The sequence below is a fragment of the Triturus cristatus genome, chromosome 4_1, assembly GCF_964204655.1.
Source record: "Triturus cristatus chromosome 4_1, aTriCri1.1, whole genome shotgun sequence".
NCBI lineage: Eukaryota > Metazoa > Chordata > Amphibia > Caudata > Salamandridae > Triturus > Triturus cristatus.
Genome location: NC_140585.1, coordinates 1,257,969,074 through 1,257,992,583, shown reverse-complemented (window position 1 = coordinate 1,257,992,583; position 23,510 = coordinate 1,257,969,074). Strand labels below are relative to the sequence as shown.

At 48.7% G+C, this 23,510-nt stretch overlaps 1 protein-coding gene across 3 annotated transcripts; it reads right to left on the bottom strand.

Annotated features, from left to right (window-relative positions):
* Positions 1–1,113: 1,113 nt before the first annotated feature.
* Positions 1,114–19,150, bottom strand: HOXC11 (homeobox C11). Of its 3 annotated transcripts, none has more exons than XM_085654718.1 (2): positions 4,723–5,714; positions 1,114–1,667 (listed from the first exon to the last, which is right to left on the bottom strand). In XM_085654718.1, the coding sequence occupies exons 1-2, from the start codon at positions 5,390–5,392 to the stop codon at positions 1,435–1,437; spliced, it is 903 nt and encodes a 300-aa protein (XP_085510844.1). In that variant the 5' UTR covers positions 5,393–5,714; the 3' UTR covers positions 1,114–1,434. The 3 variants fall into 3 exon arrangements, 2 of the variants coding, with proteins under 2 accessions (XP_085510844.1, XP_085510845.1); XM_085654719.1 differs by having other exon boundaries at positions 1,120–1,667; positions 4,719–5,714; XR_014981507.1 differs by lacking the exon at positions 4,723–5,714 and adding an exon at positions 18,860–19,150 and having other exon boundaries at positions 1,530–1,667.
* Between the last annotated feature and the right edge of the window lie 4,360 nt (positions 19,151–23,510).

Here is a 23,510-nt window from a genome sequence, read left to right as displayed (position 1 = left end):
CGTTCTGGTCACCGAAAATCTCTATTATATTTCAATGTTATTTCCTTTCACTTAGTGTTTATGTCATGAACCCATTAACGATATCGTGAACATGTCCCTTGACTGGACGCTCTTTATTCTCGTTGGGGTGTATTTTTCCCTTTTTCAAGTTCTTCGGTCGTCGTCTTCCCGCCTGTTGGTATTGGCAGAATTTTTATTCCATGCCTATCTGGCCTATTAATGGGTATAATAATATATTCCCGCATTAAAAAAATCAAGGAGCTAGGCTTGGGGGATTGAGGGGGTTGTGTGTCAAAGACGGGCCTTTGAAATGAGGGAAAATGGGGATTATGTGGCGAAAATGCTTCGCGCAGGGAAACAATAATATGTGAGCATACGTTGACTTTGACACTAGCAGTGTTGCGAAAACGAGTTCTGGGAAATAGTTTAGGTTCTAGTTGGGGTTTGCGAATCAAAGGCCTCTTTGCGCACAGTGAGAGTGACTGCCTGAACGCCTACTGCCAGCCGATGTTTCCTATATATTGTACTCTCTTGCGCACACTGACGTAGGTCACTGGCGCCACCAGATAACGTCCAATAGCTCCTAGAAGCTGTAGAGAAACTGCACGTGCACACCTGCTGCATAAACTCACACGAGTTAACACCCAAACGGATATCACGTTTTTCAGTGCTTCGCTGTAACTTACAGGTCGGACGCCAAAGCACATATATATATTATTGGTTTGGGATATATATATATATATATATATATATATATATATATATATATATATATCCCAAACCAATAAATCTATCTGTATAATAGATTTAAGCATTTCACACTCTCTCCTTTCATTGCTGCCAAGGAAATCTGTAGCAATGTGGATGTTTGGTGACTGCCGAAAAGTCAGGCCGAACATGGGTGTAATTATATATCTTTGTGTCTATATGGATGCATGCTTTCGTGTGATAGGGTGCCTATATGGGTGTGTATGTGCCCCTGTGTGGATCTGTTTTGAGTTCACATAAACCCATATTCACAACAGAAAACGTTTAACCACACTCATGTTTTGAGTTTTTTTTATATTATGTGTGCGTGTGTTTGTGCATAATAGTTCATTGACTTCAACAGAGTTTGGCTTTTTTTTATTTCAATGATTCTTTGAGGATGCAGATACCACATCTTTCATAATAACACCGCACTGTGATAATAAAGAACAAAAAACGGAGTGACGTATGAATGGTCCTGTTTCACAGTCTTCTAGTTAAATATAAAGTTCGTGTATCAAAGTTCGCCATGTCTGGATAAAATGTCCCCTTAAGTCCTCGAGGGCTCGGCCCTGTCCACAGTCCTGGATGCGGCGAGCCCGGGAGGTTGCCTGGTTGCCTCAGTGGTCCCTCCTTTCTCCCTTCAGTCCATCCCGGCTTCGGGATTCAGTTCCATCACAACAATGTTCACAACAAAGGGTTACCGGAGAAATACTGCAGGCGGTCTCTGCTCAGTTTTTTCTCTTTCATTCGCCTGTTCTGAAACCAAATTTTAACCTGCCGGTCAGTGAGGTTCAGCATCCGGGACAGCTGGAGCCTCTTTTCCTTGTTAATGTACACATTGAAGAAAAACTCTCGCTCCAGCTCTCTGATCTGGAACTTGGAGTACGGACACCTCTTCTTCCTCGTCCGCGGAGCACCTTCAAAGAAACACGAGAATTGTGAGCACAGAAGAAACACAGCGGTGTGTACTTTACATTCGCAGAAGCAATGTTCTTACACTTAATGTATACACTTAAATAGCACTCTGCCATCTGTGTCCGTCGGTGCAGGCCTACTTATGCACGCACATATCACATATATGACACCATCCCTGCATAGCAACCTCGACACACAGGTAGAATGTGGTGGCGGCAGTAGCACGTGTGAGTGGTGCGCCTTGAGCAAGAACTGCGGCTGTGTATGTGCTTGAGGGTCCCACAACCGCGCCCCATCCCCCTATGCACACCTCCCACCCACCCACTTACACACCTATTACATATTTTTTTGAATGCCATACTATGTCTGTCTGTCTGTCTGTTATAGGATATAAAAAGCTGTCTGAAAAACCGGATACGTATTAATTATTCGACGAATCGACCAATAGCGGAAACTGTATGTGTGTGAGTGTGTGTGTACGTGATGTATCCCTGTCCCTTCATGTGTACGTTCAGATATCAAAGTTCACGCATCTCGTTTTACTTTTATAACTTCTGTTATCAGGGCAAAAAAACAGATACACCTATCCAACCAACAGGGCAGGAACGAAGTACGAACACGTACACATATGTTTCACTATTTTACACAACTGGTGTGTTTGTAGCAAGATTCCAATTCGTGTGTCTGTACTGCTTCTACATGTCACGCGTATCATGCAATTGTTATGCTGTGGTCATAGGTTTATTAGGGCAGGTATACATTTATAAACACATGGACGTTTGATAGCATTTGAAGAAACGTCACATGGGATGTGCTAGTCACGATGCCTGCTGACACACAGGCGCATATCTCGTGTACCTGTGAAAAGGGCAGCCTCTCATGAGCATATAATGGTGTGTCTGGATGCGGGGCACTTTGTCGGCAAGGCGTCATTTGTGTGTGCGGCGAGTGCATCAACACGGAAAATCCACATGCACAGGGCGCTGTGGTTCTGTCCTTCTCTATTTCATTCACTGATGTTTACGTTTTATTTTTAATGTTATGATAGACTGACAAAAAAATAGGTTTATGAAATTCAATACTTTTGTTTTTTTATATAAATACAATTTTTTTACATAAACACTATTTTTTATATAAATAATCATAGCCCATGATGCCTCTTGGATGATAATTACGCTCTATAAATACTACATACTTACATAACTTGTTTCACAATATGTTTGCTTAGTTGCCCCCAGGGGAGGGTATCTATCTGTCTGTCTATCTATCTATCTGTCTATCTGTCCTATCTGTCTGTCTGTCTGTCTGTCTGTCTATCTATCTATCTATCTATCTATCTATCTATCTATCTATCTATCTATCTATCTATCTATCTATCTATCTATCTATCTGTTTATCTATCTATCTATCTATCTGCCTATCTGTAATGTAGCAATGCATCATCTGAGTACATACGCATAGTCGCCAATGTAGAAATTATACTTGTTTGCTTGTATATCAAGAAATGTAAACAAGTGTGTGTGTGCATCTGTATAGGTACAGGGCACGCACACGTTCTCACATATACATACACAAGGTGCATACATTCCCAGTCAGTTGCTTTTAGAAAAACAGACAGGCAGGTGAGCTTGCTGAGCGATCATGTGTATGTCGGTGCACTTCTGGCCTGCATGTGCGGCTCTGGGGAAATGCACATGGGAGAGGTGTGCTTAGAGACATTTGCATTAGTCGATTAACACTTTCACTAATGTATTCTGCCTTCATATGGACAAACGCTGTAACTCTATTCCCAGGTGGGAATCCGTTAACCCTTTCGCATCGCAGTCACGTCACACCTACTGTTTTGCCGGCACAGGCACGCGATTTTGCACGACCCCCCAGATACGTCAGGCAGAAGTCTTGCACGCACGCACACGCCCGAAACGTGACGGCGGAATCAGACAGGTCCTGGAAGGGTAAGCTCCTAGAATCAGCTCGTTGGCTGCAGGAGACATAAGCGCCTTGAAACAGGCCAAGCGTCCAAGCGGAAGGAGTTTTGTTTTTGTGCCCCCTTCTAGGACTTGGAATTAAACAGGATTAAAGAATGACATGCGCAAAAAGCGCAGAGTGTTGCTGAAAGGCTGTTTTGTGGAACAGGCCCCTAAAGTTAACGCGATGTCCCCGGAGGCCGCCCGGTGCCCTTGCCATGGAGCCCGCAGTGTCCAGGTTCAAGTCCATCCCACTGCCCTAGAGGCCGAGCAGAGACCCACGCGACCCGTCAACAGAGGCTAGAAGCCGCTCCAAGGTGCGCCCTCTGTGTGCCCATGCCAGACTCGCTGAACCCACGGGCTCCACTCCTGGGCGAGCTGCCTCTGTGCGCTAGGAAGGGAAAGCTGCTAGAATGACAGCCGCGCACCCATTGGGGGGGGGGGGGGGGGCAACAGGCGTGGAGGAGAGGCGAAATGAAGGGGTGTCGGCAAAATAACAGTAATAATAATAACACCCACTCCGTCATTGCATTGGAATAAAGCAGCAGAGATGCCCAGACGCAGCTCTGCGTGCCCCCCTTTTCTCGAACAGAGGAACGTTGAGACGGAAACCTACATGTTTGAGTTCAAGAGCAGCCCGCTCCGCAGAGGCAGAGCTGAGATTTTAGGAGAGTGATGCAGGGGAGGGGTTTGGGGCCGAAGTGCTCTGACTCGCGCTCTCCTGAATCCCATCAAACGCACCCCAAATAAAAAAAAAATGTTGCCTGGAAGTTCACGATCAAAGCTAATTTTGCCACGAGGGTCTGCTGCTTTTCAAACAATTTCACAGGCCCTTAAAAAAGGGATGAGAGGGGATGATGCCCTGGGATGCAACATTTCCATTCGGTTCCTCTTTCTGTCTCGCACGGGTTTTTTTCCTCCTGCATCGTAAACATTGGCTCTGGCTGGAAGAAAGCTCCTTCTCGCTCACAATAAACTTGCTTTGAATGCTTATAAAACTCCACATAAAATGTGACCGACAAAGCATCGGGCTGGGCTCTTAACCTCTGCGCGCCCCCCTCTCCCCCCGCTCTTTATAGCTGTTACCTACTGGTGCCGCTGCCTTTGCTGCCTTCCTTGTTGTGGGCAGAGGAGGGCGAGGCGGAGGAGCCGGGGTTGCTGGGGTCCTCGTCGTCTTCCGGGTCCAGGCCGCCCTGCTCGCCCCCGGCGCCGGCGGCGGCCACCGGCGGCTTGTCGGCGGTCTTGGGGGCGCAGTCCTCGTCCGCGGCCGCCGCTGGGGGGTCCGGCCCCCCGCAGTAGGCGTTGTCAAAGAAGCGGTCGAAGCCCTGCGGCAGCACGCTGTTCTTGTAGAAGGCGCCGCCGGGCGGGTGGTGGGTGGCGCCCGGGTGGTGGTGGTGGCGGTGGTGGTGGTGGTGGCTGTACACCCCCTCGCTCATGCCGGAGGAGGGCGGGAGGCTGCACTCCCGGTGCAGCAGCTCTTCGGCCGCCGGGTAGCACGACGCGTAGTTGTTGCGGGGGTGCCACTTGCTGCCAGGGTCCAAGCCGTAGGGCACCTCGCGCACCGGCTGCGAGAGGTTCCCGGAGTAGGGGTACGAGATCTGCCGGGAGGGGGCCTGGGGCAGGAAGGAGGGCACCGACGAGAACTCGGGCACATAGTAGGTGCAGCTGGGGAGGTAGAGGTTGGTGCGCTCCCCGTACTCGCCGCTGCGCTCCTTGCGCGGCTGCGAGCAGAAGTTGCCCAGGTTCACTGAGTTAAACATCTTTCTCCCCTTCTGCCGCTACAGATAGATGTTTTTGGAGGCGCTCTGCAGAGGGGGAAACATTTGGGAAGGCTGGATGACGCGCTATCCGTCTTAGTCGCTCCCCGGGAGCACGTGACGCCCAAGTAGATATCGCCATATATCAGTGGCAGCACTTAGCGGCGTAGGAGGGTGCTCGTAGGTAAGCTCCGGGAGCGGGTTCAAAAGCGATTGGTTTGCGAACACCGCAGAAACATTATGAAAATCAATTGCAGATTTGTATTCGGGGGGTTCGGTCCCCCTTCCTTCCGTGCCCGTGCAGGCACTCCCCTTGTGTGGAGCTAGCGAGCGAGCGGGCGGCGCGCAGGGTGGGAGGTGGAGGGGGTGGGGGAGGGGAGGGAGGAGCGCTTGGCACGACAAGAAGTTTGTGATTTTTAATTCTGCTTTCTAGATTTCTTCGATACCTGCCTCTTCCAGTGGAGCGCGGGCTCCTTGGCTGGGGGCAGTTTCTATCCCAGCTCGGTGGACTCTATAGAGAGCTCCCCTGGCACAGGTGAAGGTGTGTGGCAGCAGTGCCACCCTGGAGCAAAGGTGCACTTGTAGCGCGGGGGCTGGCAGCAGCATCCCTGTGGATGCCCCTCGTCCGAGGCGCTGGCCTCCGAGGAATATTCCTCTTTTATGGAGCGTCGGGATATTGGGGCAGCGGGGGCCATAAAGTTGACCTAACTTTCAAACTTCCTGCAGCCTCCTTCATCCCGAGCTCCCCGAAGCCCTCGCAATATCGGATTTCTGACGAAGCCCAGGCAGCCGGGGAGGCAGACGAAGCCGGTGTCTAATAAATATGCGAAGCCGCCCGTTTCATGTTACAGCCGAAGAGTGGAGCTTTGAATATTTAATGGAAAAGTTTATGAACAATCAATGGCCACTCCAGGCACTGCCAGCCCCAGCCCCGGCTCAAAGAGTGTTATTAAAGCCATTTGTCTGGTCTTCCTCGTTTTCCAACCACGTCTGGTTTGAGCTAGTGGCCAATATATGGACTTTAATGCACGCAGCCACGCGCACACGACCTGGTTATAGAGGGAGGCGCATTCATCAATAAGGAGATGGGGATATCGATCTGTAAACAGGTGGACAGACATGTAGACAGACAGACAGATAGACAGACATGTAGACAGACAGACAGATAGACAGACATGTATAGATAGATAGATAGATAGATAGATAGATAGATAGATAGATAGATAGATAGATAGATAGATAGACATGTAGACAGACATGTAGACAGACATGTAGACAGACATGTAGATAGACAGATAGCTCGCTCGCTCCATGGAAATCCATCCATGTAGCTAGATGAACAGCCAACAGTTTCGCTCACAGGTAGACGGACGGACAATTTGCCCCAAACCGTACTAGGGCGAGAGGTAATGTCAATGGGATACGTAAGTGCAATCCTGTGTAATGTTCCAGCTTTACAGAGTAAAAGCCCTGAGCTGTTTGTTCTGTCGCGTGTGTACGAAGCTCGCACTCCTTCGTTGCCTCTCTCTGTCCCTCGCACACTAGCTCAATGTTTGGCTGTATGTCCTTTCCATGGTGTTCGTCTAAAGACTTCGGCGTACCTGTGCTCTGACTCTGCGCAAGCGGATCTTTGCAGTCGAAAAAACACTCGAGCAGATGTCCCCGAAACGAGAACGTGCGGAGCACAACTTGCAAACAACATGCAACTTTATCATATAGTTTTCACGTGACGGGAACACGTTTTTGATGTATATATCAATCTAGCCCTCTTTTCAGGGTTTTAAAACCAAAGTGTTTCTTTTTTCATTATTTTGTCAATTCACTTCATTGTGGAAAAGAACAATAAAAGTTACAAATCCCCTATTAACAGAAAATGTTACATGCACCATTACGAAATATGTTGCTTTATTTAGTGCAATAGCTCAAACGGCCCATATTTTGAAATACCGATCACCCGAGCCAACAGTAATGCGCTGGAGACAGCATGTCTATCACGGATATTAATTGAGGAAGGTAACCTGCACCCTGACACTACTTTCAAAACAAATACAGAAATGCCGAAAGGGCTCTCAAACAAAATTCAAGAGCCCGCAAAGACTTCGTAGTAAAATGCTGTCTTGTTCGTTCGTAATACTATAGATGTTACCTGGGGCTGAGGCGCAAGGACTAAAGTTCGGAAAGAAATAAAGTCACTATTTGAAAAAACAAAAACTGTCTGCCGCAACGCAGGTGTGCGGGCTAGGAGGGAAGTGTGTACCCGGGCCGGATTTAAACAACTGTTCTCTGAGGAAGAGGCATCTTATTCCAGAATTAGGGCGAGTTACGGCTGCGATTCCAGGAATAAGGTTACACCTAGGAGAAAAATGATGGTGCACCAGGCCTTGGGTTTTTACTTGGGTCTCTTGGAGCCGCAAATCAGTGTGAAACTATATAGATATATAAATATATATATATCGGACGTCATGCAATGAAATAAATCTCTCCAAAAGGAAGATTGGTGACTGCGCCTGGTCCGAAAGGAGTATTACGGAGACGGGGGTTGATATATATATATATATATATATATATATATATATATATATATATATATATAGTGATCGACTGAGGCACGTCGACACACAGGGCGATGGAATTCGACAGCAATGCAGTGCAAAGGACACCTAACATTATGTGTGGAATCCAACGTATTTACCCACACATCCCGCGGGCAAACATGACGGCTTCCACCCTGCGGTCCATTCCAGCCAAAGCACACACTCAGCAGCGTGGGCAGCGCTGTCGTCCTCGCCTCCTCCACTCACAGCCTCACCTTCTCGAGAGTATTCTTTGTATAAAAGAGCAGCACGCCATTATTCACAAACTACTGATAAGAGCACACAAAAGAGTAAGTGTGTAAATGCAGAGCATGTGAGAAGGCCCCTCTTCTGTTACTCTGTGCCTACTTCTGTCGTCTTGTCTTCGGTCTACTTTTCTGGCGTGTGTCTGTGTGCATGTGTCTTGGTATGTGTGTGTCTACGTTTCTGGGACTTTTCAATTTGGTGCTTTTACGAGCAGAGCATCATTTGCAGCGAGGATGACAGCGCTTTAATTAAAGCGCCTCACTATTCCCTTTACTTGCCATTTTATGGGCCAGTATTAATACCACCTACAAACTAATAACCTTAAGCTGTTTATGGATGCCATTATTTCTTTCTCCACTTCAGTCCCTGCCACAGGAAGCTGCAAGCGGAGGCGAGCGAGATCAAACGAGCAACACACAGCACAGACGGCCACACGGAATCCACCTCGGTGCCAGAGTCTCTCCGGGCGCGCTCCAAGTGGCCTCTGGGCGCTACAGCCACAGTGCCGTCCAGGCCGCACCTTTGCTGTGGCACACTGGCCGGTGCGTGCTGTGTGTGGGGGTCTGTCGGCCGTCCCTTTACGCACACCTACACATGCCGTACTCCTGTCAGGATGGCGCATGCGCACGCATTCCCCCTTTGATATCCAAAAGGTAATATGGAGGTACATGTGTCCCCGGAGTCGCCAGCATTGTCTCCGGTGTACACAAAGGCGTAGGCATGTCTGCAGTGTGTTTGCGTATATGTTTACGATCCTCGGCCTCTGCCTGCTGCGATTTACTTTCGGAAATGTCTAGTTTTGTCTTGGCATGCTCCTGCTGCCTCTCACCAAAGACGCCGTCCCCTGGCTTCCTGCTCGGAAGGACCGAAGCAGCAGCTGGGGGGAGCGAGCCCTTGAATTTGACCACTAAAGGGAATTCCTTGACCGCCATAAAAGCCGGAAAGCTGTCTGCAGGGCCCATTGCTTCTGGCTGGATAGAAGGGAAGAAAGAGGCGAGCCAGAAAATCCCGACAGAAGACAACAACAGCCCCAAGCAGCCACATCACACCACGAAAGTTACATGCTGTGTTTTCACCCTAACAAAACCAGACATGTTGGCAAGTTGTATTGTGCCTTAGATGCTATTTGGGGCAAAGGGCGCTGGGGATAGAGAAACAAAAACAAGTGCCTTTATCACACCAGGAAAGTTCTCAGACAGTGCTTGTAAAATCCGCTTTTAACGACAGTTGCCATGTAAGGGCGGATGCTCGGAAGCAACAAACAGCTGAGAGTAGTGGCTCTGGACAGAGGGGGGAGGGGCGGGTGAGAGGGGGCACCCTCGCCTCATTAGCGTGCAGGTTAATAAGGCTTCCAAGCGCCCCCTGAGAAAGGCCGGCCGCTGGCTGGTGAATATTTCACCAGGCGCTACAGCACACGATCATGGCAGGCGGACACGTGTGTGAAAGTCAAAGCAAACGAGGGTTCAATGCCCCTTGCCAGGAATGAATAGTTTTATTCGATTATTTGAAAGTGAACTTGTTCCCTATCCAAGCTCCCTCTGCATACATGTGTGAGCAGGGGCATGTCCCACCTACGCGAAGGCGCCCGCGCACCGTTAAGAAATACACACAACAGCAAATAAGATCAGATGTCCTTGTAAAGGTGTAATATTGCCCATTATTCGGAGCTTCCGCATTAAATACGGCCATGAAGATGACAGTTTGTGTGTATTGTGGGAATTATATCATTTGAACGGTTGTTTCAAACGATAACTAATACACACCACACACAAAACACACACACATTCAATGATATACATATATATACAGGAGTATACTGTAGCAACGGTGTATACCTGTGAATATAATATCAGCTGTGAGCGCACATACAGATAATATTTGACGAGTGTGCCCTCTTCCGCAGATCCCCCAGCAAGGAGTCTCGGCCAATCCAAACTCACATATAATGCTGAGAATATTCTAGTAACTTAAATCACTGAAACAACTAGGCGCGGATGTTGGTTTCACAAGTGAGGAATATTACGCATTCCACAGTATTGCGCCTGAGGTATGCTCGCCACAAAACAGCTCAAAGTGGTTTGCCTTCGGTATACGGACAGACTGCCTAGAAATATATACTCTCAAAGCGCTATCTGTGCACGCACACACTCTCATGTTCTCTCGCACACACAAATGTACACGTTCGCACGCACACCATCTCTCGCATGAAATGCACACTGAGCTGTCGTTGTCGTGCAGACGCATATAACACATGCACACTCTCACTCCTTTCTTACACACAGTCCCCTTATTTTACGCTAGCTCTTTCCCTACAGACACTATATGATACTCACACAGTCTCTGTCACACACACATTCTCTCTCACCCCCCCCCCCCCGGCACTCTAACCTGCACGTACACCCGCGTGTATACTCAAACATATGTATGCGTAAACTCATGCCTTCATGTACGGGGACACTATCTCACCCTCCTGCATTCGCCAACACGTTTTATGTCCCATATTACCTCACACGCTACAGAAACTCTCGCTCACACACATGTACACATACATACGCTCTCGTTCACACACCTGTATACGCATGTACGCTCTCGTTCCCACATCCTTACACATACATACGCTCTCGTTCACACACCTGTATACGCATGTACGCTCTCGTTCACACATACACACGCTCTCGTTCACACATACACACGCTCTCGTTCACACACATGTATACGCATATACGCTCTGGTTCACACATATACATACACATACATACGCTCTCGTTCACACACATCTATACGCATACATACGCCGTCTCTCGTGTACACTCTCGCATACACACTCACACATCCACCCTCTCACACGCAAACAGGGCTCACTAGAATGACACGGGCCGAGGGGGGCCAGATTATGTCAAATTATCGGGCACAATATGGCACATTTTGTGATTGTGTTTACTTTATTTTGTAATTTGTACACCTGTTAACGATATCTGGGCAAAGGTTTTATCCCATTACAACCAGCCCAACACCCAAACTCAGCAATAAACTACAGAACGATGGCCTACCAACCTGTGAAGGGCCCCCCACTGCGCAGTGACAGGTGGGGCGGGGTTTAGGAACTTTTGATTCGTTTGAGTTAGATAAAAACTCCAGATTATGAACCACATAAGGGATTATGTTACATGTGCCGAATCCATAATTATTGGGGAAACGTGGTGGCCACATAATCCTTAATCGCAGTGCCCTTGCACAGTCTTGCACACACACATCTTTGTTCAATGTATATTTTCGAATCCGTCTACTTTAAGGGACTAAGATTGCCGTTCGGTTTGTTTTGGCTGCTGTTGCCAAATATTACTAAATTGCCTGTCATCCCGGCTTCTTGGCGCCCGCTCAGTGTGAAGTGGTGGTTTAACCCATCAAAGCAGCGCCACATCACGCTAATTAGGGTTTTATTTCCGTAATTTGCATTGACACTCTGAGTAGACGTTTCCGAAAAAAACTGTCATTTTCATAGCATAGAGAGGACCTTATATGTACAATATTCAGACATCAGTTTAAGTGACGGCAAGGGCGGCGGGGGCACATTAGGGGATCCTTGAACCCCCTCTGTCTGCGCTCACAGGCTGGCGTAAGCAGGGGCTCAGAAACCAATGTTGTTACCTTCTTTTTCAAGTAAACCGCAAGTACACAGGCACCGAGATTGCTTGTGGCTGGGGATCTGTGCGGGGTAGGCTTCCGGGAGCAGGGATCATGTTTACAAATACCTTAGTATTGTATGTCTGCCTCAAACATAGCTATAGGTGCCCGTTCGCAGAGAATGGTACACTTATCTGTAAGTGTGGTATACTGTGTACAATGTAGTATCCTTTCTATTAAGAGTGTTTGAGGGGGCATTATTCACGAGGCCCCCAGTAGGAAATGATGCCCACCACTACAACAGTGGTCAAAAATACGCATTTTTTGTTTTCTAAAGAGGGTTACACTGTGCTGGATTTGACAATTGTCATGAATGGGCGAAGGTTTGTTTAATAGTAGACTTGTATATATAAAATAAATATATATATACACACACACACACACACACAAAGAATACATATGTCATATGTGTGGGTTTGATACACAACCGAAGTTGCTGTTTCTCTCATTCGCTTTATCATAGGATTTTCTATTTTATTTTCCTTTGTGCTAATTGTGTGTGTTTGTATATATATATATATATATATATATATATATTATACGCACACACACACAGGGAGAGAGACAGTTGGAGCAATCGCCGCCAGCCAGGCAGAATCGCTGCAGAGGGCAGCTTGCTATTTGCTGCCATTGCCGGTGGTGGAGAAGGGCCAGGAGGACTCACAAGAGACAAAGCCTCGAGAGGATCATGATAGCCCTTTCCTCCCCCACTGCTGCTAATAAACACAATATTAGACTTTGAACCTGCTTTTATGCTGCACATGTTTTCATGTGTGTGTGTGTTTAAATCGGGAATGTAACCGAAGTCCGAATGCAAGGCGTGGAGTGAATGCAGGAAGGTGAGCTCACATTGAGCGTCAGGAGAGCCGCACGGAGCTTGGAACACGAGTCAGCAATGGTTTCTGTTGTCAGTGTGATGGTAATGCGGCAGTGAACTTGAATGCCATCTTTTCACGGTACTTCTAACATATATAATGGCGTAGCCTGTCTGTCCTCTTTATATTCCGAAGGAAAGGGGCACAGACAGCCTCGATTACTACCCTGAGGTGAAATGCACTTTTTTTGTTTACGATATACAGGCTTTCAAGGCACCAACGACACAGAAACACGCTTACAGAAATACACCCTTCTCGCTGGTACAATTGCGAACTGGTATGTTAACTAACATTCCTTGTACGCTCACTATATCTATGTGTGTGTGTGTAAATATATATATATGCACTCACTTATACTTTTACCGAATACTTCTAATGCACCTACGTCCAGTTTGCTCAGCCAACGACATCATTATTAGGAGTCATTCTGACGTTAGGAAGACGGGGCCAACTATATTACGACATATTTATCTGCTAGGTTTTAAGGTTTGTAAATGCATTCGCGTCTTCTGTTATTTTCCTTTGTATCCAAGCCGCAGCCTGAAGGGCTTGCAGCGTTGTGTCTGTGTCACCCCAACCCTTCCAGCCCGACGAGAGCAGGAATCGCTTCCCACTAGAGCCAGGGGCTTGAGCAAATGCCAGCATGTGGTACAAATAAAGATGACTGAACGCAGTCTCTGGTGTGCGGCGCGGCCCAGCTCCCAGCACTGCGGCCACAAGCTGGAAGCCAGATATGATGGCTCCCCCACATGGCTGGTTCCATTGGGAGAGGGCCAGGCCATTTTAAAATACAGAGTAGGGGTGCAAAGCAGCCAAGGGCAAGGAGGGGCGGGGAGCCCTTGGTACCTGGGGGCATTGGCTGCAAGCTCAAATCCATCTTGCTTCAATGAAGATGAATCATGGCGGGCAGCCATTGTCCGCGCGCATGAACACGTCTGATAACAATAACGATACATACAGGAAATGGCAGGTTTCATTCTAATGTATGGATCCCCGCGCACACCGGTTGTGCACACCCTGCGTGAGCGTCGGCTGTTTCTGTGAGAGCCTGTGCTATCAGCCCCCTGTCAATTCATGTGTAAACGAGATAAGATGGAACGTATTTTCTTTTTCGCAATGGAGTCTGGTTTTATGGTGTTGCGTTGCTGGCATACGTTTTAATAAAAGAAATTGGGAATTAAATGGAGGGGAGCAGCCAGGGCCTCTTGTGTAGATGAAGATTACCGGGTTAATAGGCGCGGGTGTCCATTAATAATAACTCATAGTGCTAATAATGATCGGACGGGGCACTCGTAAAGTGTTTCCAGTAGACACAATGCCCTGAGATGTTTTCTTTCGCCCGCCGCCGCATCCCCCAGCTAAGTTGTTCGTGGCTTTTTACAGACGCGTTTTATTGGAGGCTGGGTTTTCAAGAGCGAATTAACTTTTTTATAGGATGTTTAAAACTACGCATGGCTTTTTCAAATGTCAGCTGGGAATCCCCGCTCTAAACATGCCATCGGTTTCGCTTTTCGGACAAACTACTAGGGTTTAAAGCAACACTACATGGTGAGCCTTGCTAACGGGGAAGAAAGCTCGGTGGCAGTTTTTATACACTACTATTCGTAAACATTTCGCTCCCCGGATATACAAGTGTCCTTGTTAAAAACCGAGGTGACAAGAGCATCCTTTGAGCTGCGCGTGAACGACCCCGGGCGCGGCTTGGCGGTGCCCCCCGGTACGGGACCTTCATTGGTGAGACGCTGCCACCGACGCCCGGTTCCTCGCCACCCTGCCCATCTCCCACTGAGGCGCCTGCATAAAACTGGGAGACCGTCCCCCGAGGTCCCCCGCAGAGCGCCCACTCCTCTACGAAGGGTCTGTGCTGTGGGTGAAACTTGCGTTATTGTACAGTGGCCTGAAACTGGGGCTCACACCTCACGGCTTCCATCCAAAGGTTCCATCCAAAGGGAATTACAAATGTCCCAAATTATCTCTGCGATGTCAGAGATACGAAATGTCACCTGCCTGTCACGTTCTCTGCAGAGGCGGGCGGTGGGGAGTGCAGATAATGAGATAAAACCGTAAAGTGCCATGGAGGGCAAACGAAGCGGCAGGAAGCTGAGTCTTTTTAAGGCGAGGGCTCTCGCCCCGGCCCCCAGCCTTTCAGGGGCCCCCTGATAGATGTGGCTCTGATCTCCACGCAGTCCTGCCCTGATGAGCTTGATTAATTTGCAGACACATTATTTTAAATATCATTTTCCTTTAATTTGTTTTTGATACAGGACAGGTAACGTGTGTGAGTCTATTGCGGACATTTTGTAGAGAAATGTTGCGTTTATGTTGTTCCACACCATGCAACATCTATTTTTTTTTAAAGTTCCTTTTCGATCAAAATGGTACCTCACTTATGCGAAATAGAAGTGGATTTAGAGATGATGTGCAATAATATGAGTGCGCTGCTGCCATATTACAATCATGAAATCACACATCAATATCCATGAATATTGGATGGAAACACGTGTAGAATGTGGACTAGTCTGCCCGTCTAGTGTCAGTAACCTAGTGAAAGAAGTTATGAGAATGCTTACATTGGATCATATATTTAAAGCTGTTCTGAACAGGGCTCCCAAAAATATGTTTGGCCCAGGGTCCCCAAAATCCTCAAAATGTCCTTGGGAGGAAGAGAGGGAGCCGGGAAGATAGCGCGGGTTATCGCGCGATAGGCACAGGTACGGTCGTGTCTGCCTCCGTCCGTCCCGTCTCATGGCCCTCGCCTCGTAACCCGGACTAAAGTGCCCCTTGTGGGGTCTCCTCTCACTGTCCGCTGCCTCTCTCCTACTGTCTGTCCGTCCGTCTCTATGTCCACCGTTCCATGTGTATTGATGTCTTCTTGCCTTCTTCAGCCCTAGTTTGGCTCTGGTGCGTAGTAAAATGGAGTATGCCTACTTACCTCTGGCCTAGCTGATGAAACCTGCTCCTATAGACCGCAGGTGTGTCGGCGGCCTCCTGTCTTGCCGCCTTCGTCGGCCACTCTAATTTATTGTACTGTAATTAAAACAAACTACTCGTTCGCTCAGGTTCTGCAAGTCCTGCTAGGATGCTGGAGTAATTAACCCTTAACCCCTTCCTGCATTTCCTCCACCTGTAAATATTTTGTGAGTTGGCAAGCACGCCTTGGGAGCCCTCTCTGTACACCCCGAGCAAACCCTTCCGGCTAGAAAGAAAGATCCGCGACGAACGGCCCTTTCCTGTACATCCCTCCCTACATGTTTACAAGTACCTATTATTTATGTCTACGCAAACACACGCGTGTTTATCCGCATGTATAGCTAACTAGGTACATGTATGCATATATATATAAAATATGTCTACGTGTTGGCATATGCTTAGACGTGACTCTGTGTGCGTGTGTGTGTACTCGTGCCTCGAGGTGTTTGTGTGCCGATATATTTGTCCCCCTTTCTGTCAGCCTAGGCGTGCCAGTCTGTCTGCCTGCGCTTCTAGTCGCCGAAGTATTTATTTAACTGTCTATAAATGCAGACACACAACGATATATGGGAAACCTGTTTTACACATTGCAGAAACACACAGAGTATGTACCCGTCTGCATCTCTGCATGGATATTTGTGCGCCCCGCTTATATGTACCTGTGCGTGTGTACGCTGGAGGTGCGTGTGGACAAAGAGCACACGTAGCCTTCCTGGCTGTATTTCTTTCAGCTCCTTGACTGCTCAACCTGTTCGCCCCCTCCTCCCGTACATTATCAAGACTGCTTCTTGGACCCGTGTTCTTGCCGTGGCTTCGAGGCACTTCCGAGGGCAGCCATGGAAAAGGCGCCCTGGTCAAGGATTTCAGAGACAACATAACCCAGGGAGGATGAAAGCCGCGGTTATCGCAGCTAAATCCGAGCAGCCCCGGCCCTGGTGGACTAGGGTGGTGCACCCCTCCCTGCCCGCATATGGTCGACATTCAGAGGAGCTGCGCCGTCCTTTTCCACCTAAACGCAAAATACTTCTTTAACACGAGGGGGCGGAGTGCCCCTATCTGTGCACAGCGCCGCGTTCTTGGAAACCAAAAGTGGCGCTGTCGCCCAAGCTGTACTCGACCCAGGGCGGGCGTTCTTACACAACGCCGGTTGTGGCAGACAAATAAGCCAACGCTGTTTTATTAGCCTAAGAGGAATGTTGAAGGAACTTTTCTGATCTGCTTCGTACAGAAGCCAGTCGTTTTATATTTATTTTTAATTTATTCGTATTTTAGGAGACCTGTTTATGCATCAAAGATATATAGAAAATATATTTTTCCTGTTTCATACATCACCCCTATTGAGTCTTTTCTTTCATGTTTCTTTCTATGACCCCCTCGCCAGCACACACAAACTCTAGGAACTCTGACCGTCCCAAGTGATAGCAATAGAGCAAGCGGACTTGGCCTTGCCCGCCCACCGAACCCCTCCCCTTCAGGGTCTGAGGTTCAAGGGTACCACCGCCACCACCGTTCATTGCTTACATCCTCCTAGAAAATAACTGTGAGTGGAGGCATTTATTCATGCAAATGTCGGATTACTTATCGCTGCCCGGCACCCTGTGAATGTTGGTGTATTGAAATGTTACTCCGTACCCTGCGCTGTTGGGGGGTGTTCCAGGCTGCCTACAAGCCCCTGCTGCAGGCCTTGGCGGTTGCTTGCGCTCTGGGCCAGGAAAGCGCCGAGAAAAACAACAACAAACCTACAAGGTTACATTAATGAGGAACAACACACCATAGGCCAAACGAAGAACCCTTTCAATTCAGAGCCCCGGTTTCTTCACCGGAAATGAGCAAATGCCCCTATTGGGAAACAGCGCCCCTGCAAAAACCAGCATTCAGTGACTGCCATGACTCATTTATACGGAAAAATAAACACAATCGAAACAAACAGTCCTCGAATCTGGCACACCGTTTTCTTTACCAGGGTAGAACAATGCCCCCTTTCCCACCCCCCACCATGGGTACACATGACCTGACCGTGCCAGTCCAAGAGCCCACCATGAACGTCAACAACGTCACAACATCCCATTTCTACAGGGGACCTAGAGAAGGCCCGAGCGCACCGCCCTCTCCTGCCGGCGCAGTCCCCCACCCTGGACACAGCAGCACCGGCTCCCAGCAGCCCACTGTGCCACAGCAGCGCAGCCCCCCCGCCCCCCTGGACACAGCAGCACGGGCTCCCCGGGGCCCACTGTGCCACAGCAGCGCAGTCCCCCACCCTGGACACAGCAGTACGGGCTTCCAGCAGCCCACTGTGCCACAGCAGCGCAGTCCCCCACCCTGGACACAGCAGTACGGGCTTCCAGCAGCCCACTGTGCCACAGCAGCGCAGTCCCCCACCCTGGACACAGCAGTACGGGCTTCCAGCAGCCCACTGTGCCACAGCAGCGCAGCCCCCCCGCCCCCCTGGACACAGCAGCACGGGCTCCCAGCGGCCCACTGTGCCACAGCAGCGCAGTCCCCCACCCTGGACACAGCAGCTCGGGCTCCCCGCGGCCCACTGTGCCACAGCAGCGCAGTCCCCCACCCTGGACACAGCAGTACGGGCTCCCAGCAGCCCACTGTGCCACAGCAGCGCAGCCCCCCCGCCCCCCTGGACACAGCAGCACGGGCTCCCAGCGGCCCACTGTGCCACAGCAGCGCAGTCCCCCACCCTGGACACAGCAGCACGGGCTCCCCGCGGCCCACTGTGCCACAGCAGCGCAGTCCCCCACCCTGGACACAGCAGCACGGGCTCCCAGCGGCCCACTGTGCCACAGCAGCGCAGTCCCCCACCCTGGACACAGCAGCACGGGCTCCCCGCGGCCCACTGTGCCACAGCAGCGCAGTCCCCCACCCTGGACACAGCAGCACCGGCTCCCAGCAGCCCACTGTGCCACAGCAGCGCAGTCCCCCACCCTGGACACAGCAGCAGCGAGCCTTCTCCGGTCCCTACCCCAGGCCGGCGCCGTCTGCCGCCTCAGACAGGATGCCCTCGGGATCGAGGCACCCGGAACCTTTCCTGCCTGTGCCGTGCGCACCTCAGACCCCCTCCCTCCCTCTCCCAGCACCTGGCCTCTTACCAGCGGGGACGCGGCGGGTTTGCGCCGAGGAAGCGGCGCCCTTGGCGCAATCGGCGTGAGTCGGGCGCGCGTTTATAACGCTTTATTTTCTCAGCGAGTCAGACGCGCTGTTTGCTCCTAGTCGAAAGAATGGCCGTTTGAAGTCTGCACTGCACTCCCTCCCCCACCCTCCCCTCCTCCTTCTGACCGACGGGCTGTGTTAATGTCTCATAGGACCTGCTCCCTCCTGGCTCCCTGGGACTGATGCAAACAATCTGACGCCAACAACAAATGGCGGAACGGGGGCTCAGGTGCCCGGGCCCTCCTCTGCCCTGGCATCTTCAGGGGAGCCGGAGCGTGGCAAAGAAGGTGGGACCTACCTTGACCTTCACTTTGCACAAGGGGCCCCCGCCCACCCAGACAGACAGCTGTAAACATCAGCTCCCCGCAGAAGGGCTAAGCCCTGCCCAGCCAAGGCCATTAACTGCGCCCAGGCAGCCCCGCCGCCGGACCCCCGGCGGGCCCCCTCGAAGCCCCTCCTGGCTGCTCTCTTTCTCTCCCTTGTCTTCCCCATCGGGGGCTGCGGCCAGGGCTCTTCAGGGGTGGCCTCGCTCGCCATATCCGGTCTGCTTCCAGAGAGGAAAGGGGCACTGGAATTTGTAGTTAGGGATTAAGTGGGACTGAGAACAGAACCATAAACTTCCGAGGCACTCAATCTTTGGGGTTTGGCAATAAAAACGCGCCCCGCGCGCGGTTCCAGACCCTTTAAAAAGGTCAGATAATTGCCCGCCAACTTAATAATGCGCATATGTGAACAGGCAGAGATGTCTGTGCATTTCCATGTGTGTAAAGATATAGCCACACGTGTATTAGTGATTGAGAACTTAGTTATGAATAGGAAAGTTCTTGAACTTTGTGTGCAAACGCAACAGCTACATACACGTGTGTAATAAAAATCTATATATATATATATATATGTGTGTGCGTTAACGAGACAGCCAACACGAGGGAGTACAAATACACACATTAACACTCGGATTGGTACACAGACCTATATGTACACTCCCACAACATTAGCGTAATAGAAATCACTAAGATAACACACATTCAAGATGCATTTGAATGCACGCCTATTTGTTCACGCAGTCGTGTGTTTGTCCACGCGCAGACGCTCGCGCAAGCATGTGCTGCTTTCCATCACATACACTGAGCGCTCAGTCTCATAGCGCCTGTTTCCCAGATCACAGCAGCAAAACACTTTCTTTTAGGTGACTGGGGTTTGTAAATATTCTACATACACAGCTCTAAATGCGCTTCCAGGAATCCGTTCTCTGTTTTAAGTCTGAGAAGGAAGACGTTTCGCGTGTTTCCGAGTAGCTTCCTGGCGCTTGGTAGAACCAATGCGCCTAGAAGACATGATTGCAGCCGGCCTTTACATATTGAACATTTATCCACAACGACACCCACCTCTGCATCTAAATTCAAATACGTGGAAGAAATTTCAACTAGGTGTTATGAAAATAGGAAAAGCTTCCAGGAAGTTCCAAACAGCATCTTAATTAATACAAAAATAGCCAAGTACTTTAAAGTAACATTTTCCCTAGCCGCTGAGGTACAGGGCATGTCTGTGGTAGGATCACTTCTGCGCACCTAGGTCACATTTTTCGGTTCTTTTAGATGAAGCGAGGGTTCTCGTACGCTGCTGGTTGTCAAACAATGATATTATTCTGAGGTACACCCCATAGCGGTGCAATATTTTACAGCACTAAAACGAGAGAGACAAAATGACAGTTCTTTACATTTAAAAAGTTTGCTGCCCATAAAAAACTTTAAAAGCATAAAATACCCTCTCCCCCCCCCCCCCCCCAAACAAACTCGTTTTCGCCACCCACTCTTTCTCTCTGGCCCTACCGCCCCAAAAAGCAAAAAACCTGCTGTTCAGCTGACTACGCAAATGAAACAACTACCGTTTCGGACTGGCGGACTCTATGGTATACATGTATCGTTGCAAACTTTTATCTGCGATTTAGTTTTCTTCCGCTGTTCCCATTCATTAATTAATTATTATTTAATTTCAGAGGCTGTAGTGGTAACAAAATAAAACAGTCACAATCAATTCAAATATTTTCGAAATACAGTAGTATACATTAAAAAATAAACATATGATACAATTAAGAAAGTAAGGTAACACAGCAGATTTCTAAGTTGCCCACGGTCCCAACAAACTAGGCTTGCGAATACTGCGCAATGCGTTTTGTTTGTTGCTTCACGATTAAAACCACAATAAATCCTACATGACTTTTGGCACTGATTTAAAAGTGTATAAAATATGACCTCTGCTCTTAAACGAACATACATTGGTTAATAACTCTCGGCCTTATAATTGGTTAACAGCTCTCGCCCTTCAGTCCAATCAAATCCTCGGCAAACCTTGCAGAAAACCCGCTCCATTTTGTAAACACTAGTCTAGTCAGTACCACCTCATCACCAGGCACCAGGTCTACTTGTTTCTGGCGTGCACCTATCACACGAGTCAGAGGTCAGTGGCGCTACGTTTGTCTCTGCACACCCACCCAGACTCTATACCTGCCCACACTGCAGCTGCAGCATCGCATAAACCCACTGGCCCTTACACTTAATATGTATTGTCCATGCCTGCCAAGTCATTACAAATCTGTCTATCTATCTATCTATCTATCTATCTATCTATCTATCTATCTATCTATCTATCTGTCTGTCTGTCTGTCTGTCTGTCTGTCTGTCTGTCTGTCTGTCTGTCTGTCTGTCTGTCTGTCTGAAAAGGCATTTTTTTGTTTGCATTATAATTTGGCATCATTAGTCAAATCTACACAACTGTTTCCAATAAAAAGTTCATCCACTTTGGACTCTTCATGTCAAGTTTAATGCAGGTCTGTCAATCGGGAAGCCAAAAGGAAGGGGGTCCAAAGTGTCATTTCCCATTTGAGCCTCAATCTGAAAAAAACTGCTAAATGTAATTACACCCAACTTGGCATAAAAGTATAACTTTACTCAAGGATGTGCCTTTTCTTGGTTTGGCATAAATCTGGCTAATACTTAATTCCTCAGAGGATATACAAATTCAGTTAGAAAATAAGGGCACACTATTGGACTATGGTGCTTTTTCTCCTGCCCTGTTGTCCATTGCGGATTTGTGAATCCGGCTGTAGATTTGTGAATCTGCCGTGTTCTGAATGACAGTCGGGGAAACAATTCTGGTACAGCGGCCATTACCCAAGGTGGTGCACTGAGGATTGTGTTGAGAAAAATAAAAACAAATATTTCACTGGGGGTGATTCCCCAGGGACCAGCTGGCTGTGGAATGAGATAAATAAAATCCTAATACAATTATTAAAACAAAGACTAAAGTAAGGTTATGGTAACTCTGGTTATAACCCCTCAGCATATGTATACAAAAAGCTAATCAATTCACTTAAAAAACACAGTCATGGTGTAGTTATGGTTACAACTCAAAACCAAAAAATGTTGAAATACACAATTGTGGTTTGGACCATAATCCATAGCAGCCGGTCCGGACGGTATTCCCGGTGATGTCCTCAAACTCGACCCATCTAGCTGGGGGAAGCTCCTGTCCACCCTAATAAATTCCATCATTAATGGCGCTCCGGTCCCCGATTCTTGAAAGGGGGCAGAGGTTGTTCCCATTTTCAAAAAAGGTGCGCGAGACGATCCAGCTAATTATCGCCCAATTAGCTTGATTGACTCATCCCAGAAGGTCATTGGGAAAGTGATTCTGGAGAGGATATTAATCTGGGCGAATGACAACAATATCCTCTCAGACTATCAAGCAGGCTTTAGGGTTGGGACAGGTACTATTGAACAGGCCTTTAGATTGTTTCTCATCTATTGGAAGGTCGTCCTTCTTGGAAAGGGCAGTCTCTATCTTGCCTTCATAGACCTGAAAACAGCATTCGACCTTGTCCCCCGTGACACCCTTTGGCGCGTTCTGGCCAACATGAACATCCCTTCCTACTTGTTGGCTCTGCTAATTAAACTCCATGATGGCAATTATGCCCAAGTACGTTGGGGTCCACAGGGCCAGAAAACTGAGAGAATTCCAGTAAACAGGGGCGTCCGCCAGGGATGTGTTCTTGCTCCCACACTCTTTTCACTTTATGTGAACGGAGTAGTGGACCATCTGCTGAAAGTCCCTGCTGATGCACCATCCCTGGCGGGCGAACGTGTTCCAACTCTCCTGTTTGCTGATGATACTCTTCTTTTGTCCAAAACACCCATGGGCTTGCAAACTCTTCTCGACAGTTTTCAGTCTTTCTGTAATGACAGGGGTCTCATTATTAACACTACTAAAACGAAATACCTAATTTTACACCACCCGAAAAAATTAGGCCGGCCTCCAGTCCTGAATGCAGTCTCTCTTGAAAGGGTCAAAGAGTTCGACTACTTAGGCATCCGCATTACAGACACTATGCGTTGGACATCTCATCTGCAAAAGATGCTCTTAACTCATAAGAGGGTTACTGGTGCCCTTCTCAGAGAACACCGTTCCTCTACATCTAGGCCAATAGCCCCAGCACTGGATATATACAAAGCAAAGGCCGTGAGTTCGGCACTTTACGGTGCCGAATTATGGGGCTTAAACAATATTGAGGAACTTGCCAAATCCGATTCCAGT

Coding starts and splice junctions, on each gene's coding strand:
- HOXC11 (XM_085654718.1), bottom strand. CDS start 5,392: ATGTTTAACTCAGTGAACCTGGGCAACTTCTGCTCGCAGCCGCGCAAG. Junction 1,668..4,722: donor CAGCAAAGGCAGCGGCACCA/GTAGGTAACAGC, acceptor GTTTCTTTGAAG/GTGCTCCGCGGACGAGGAAG.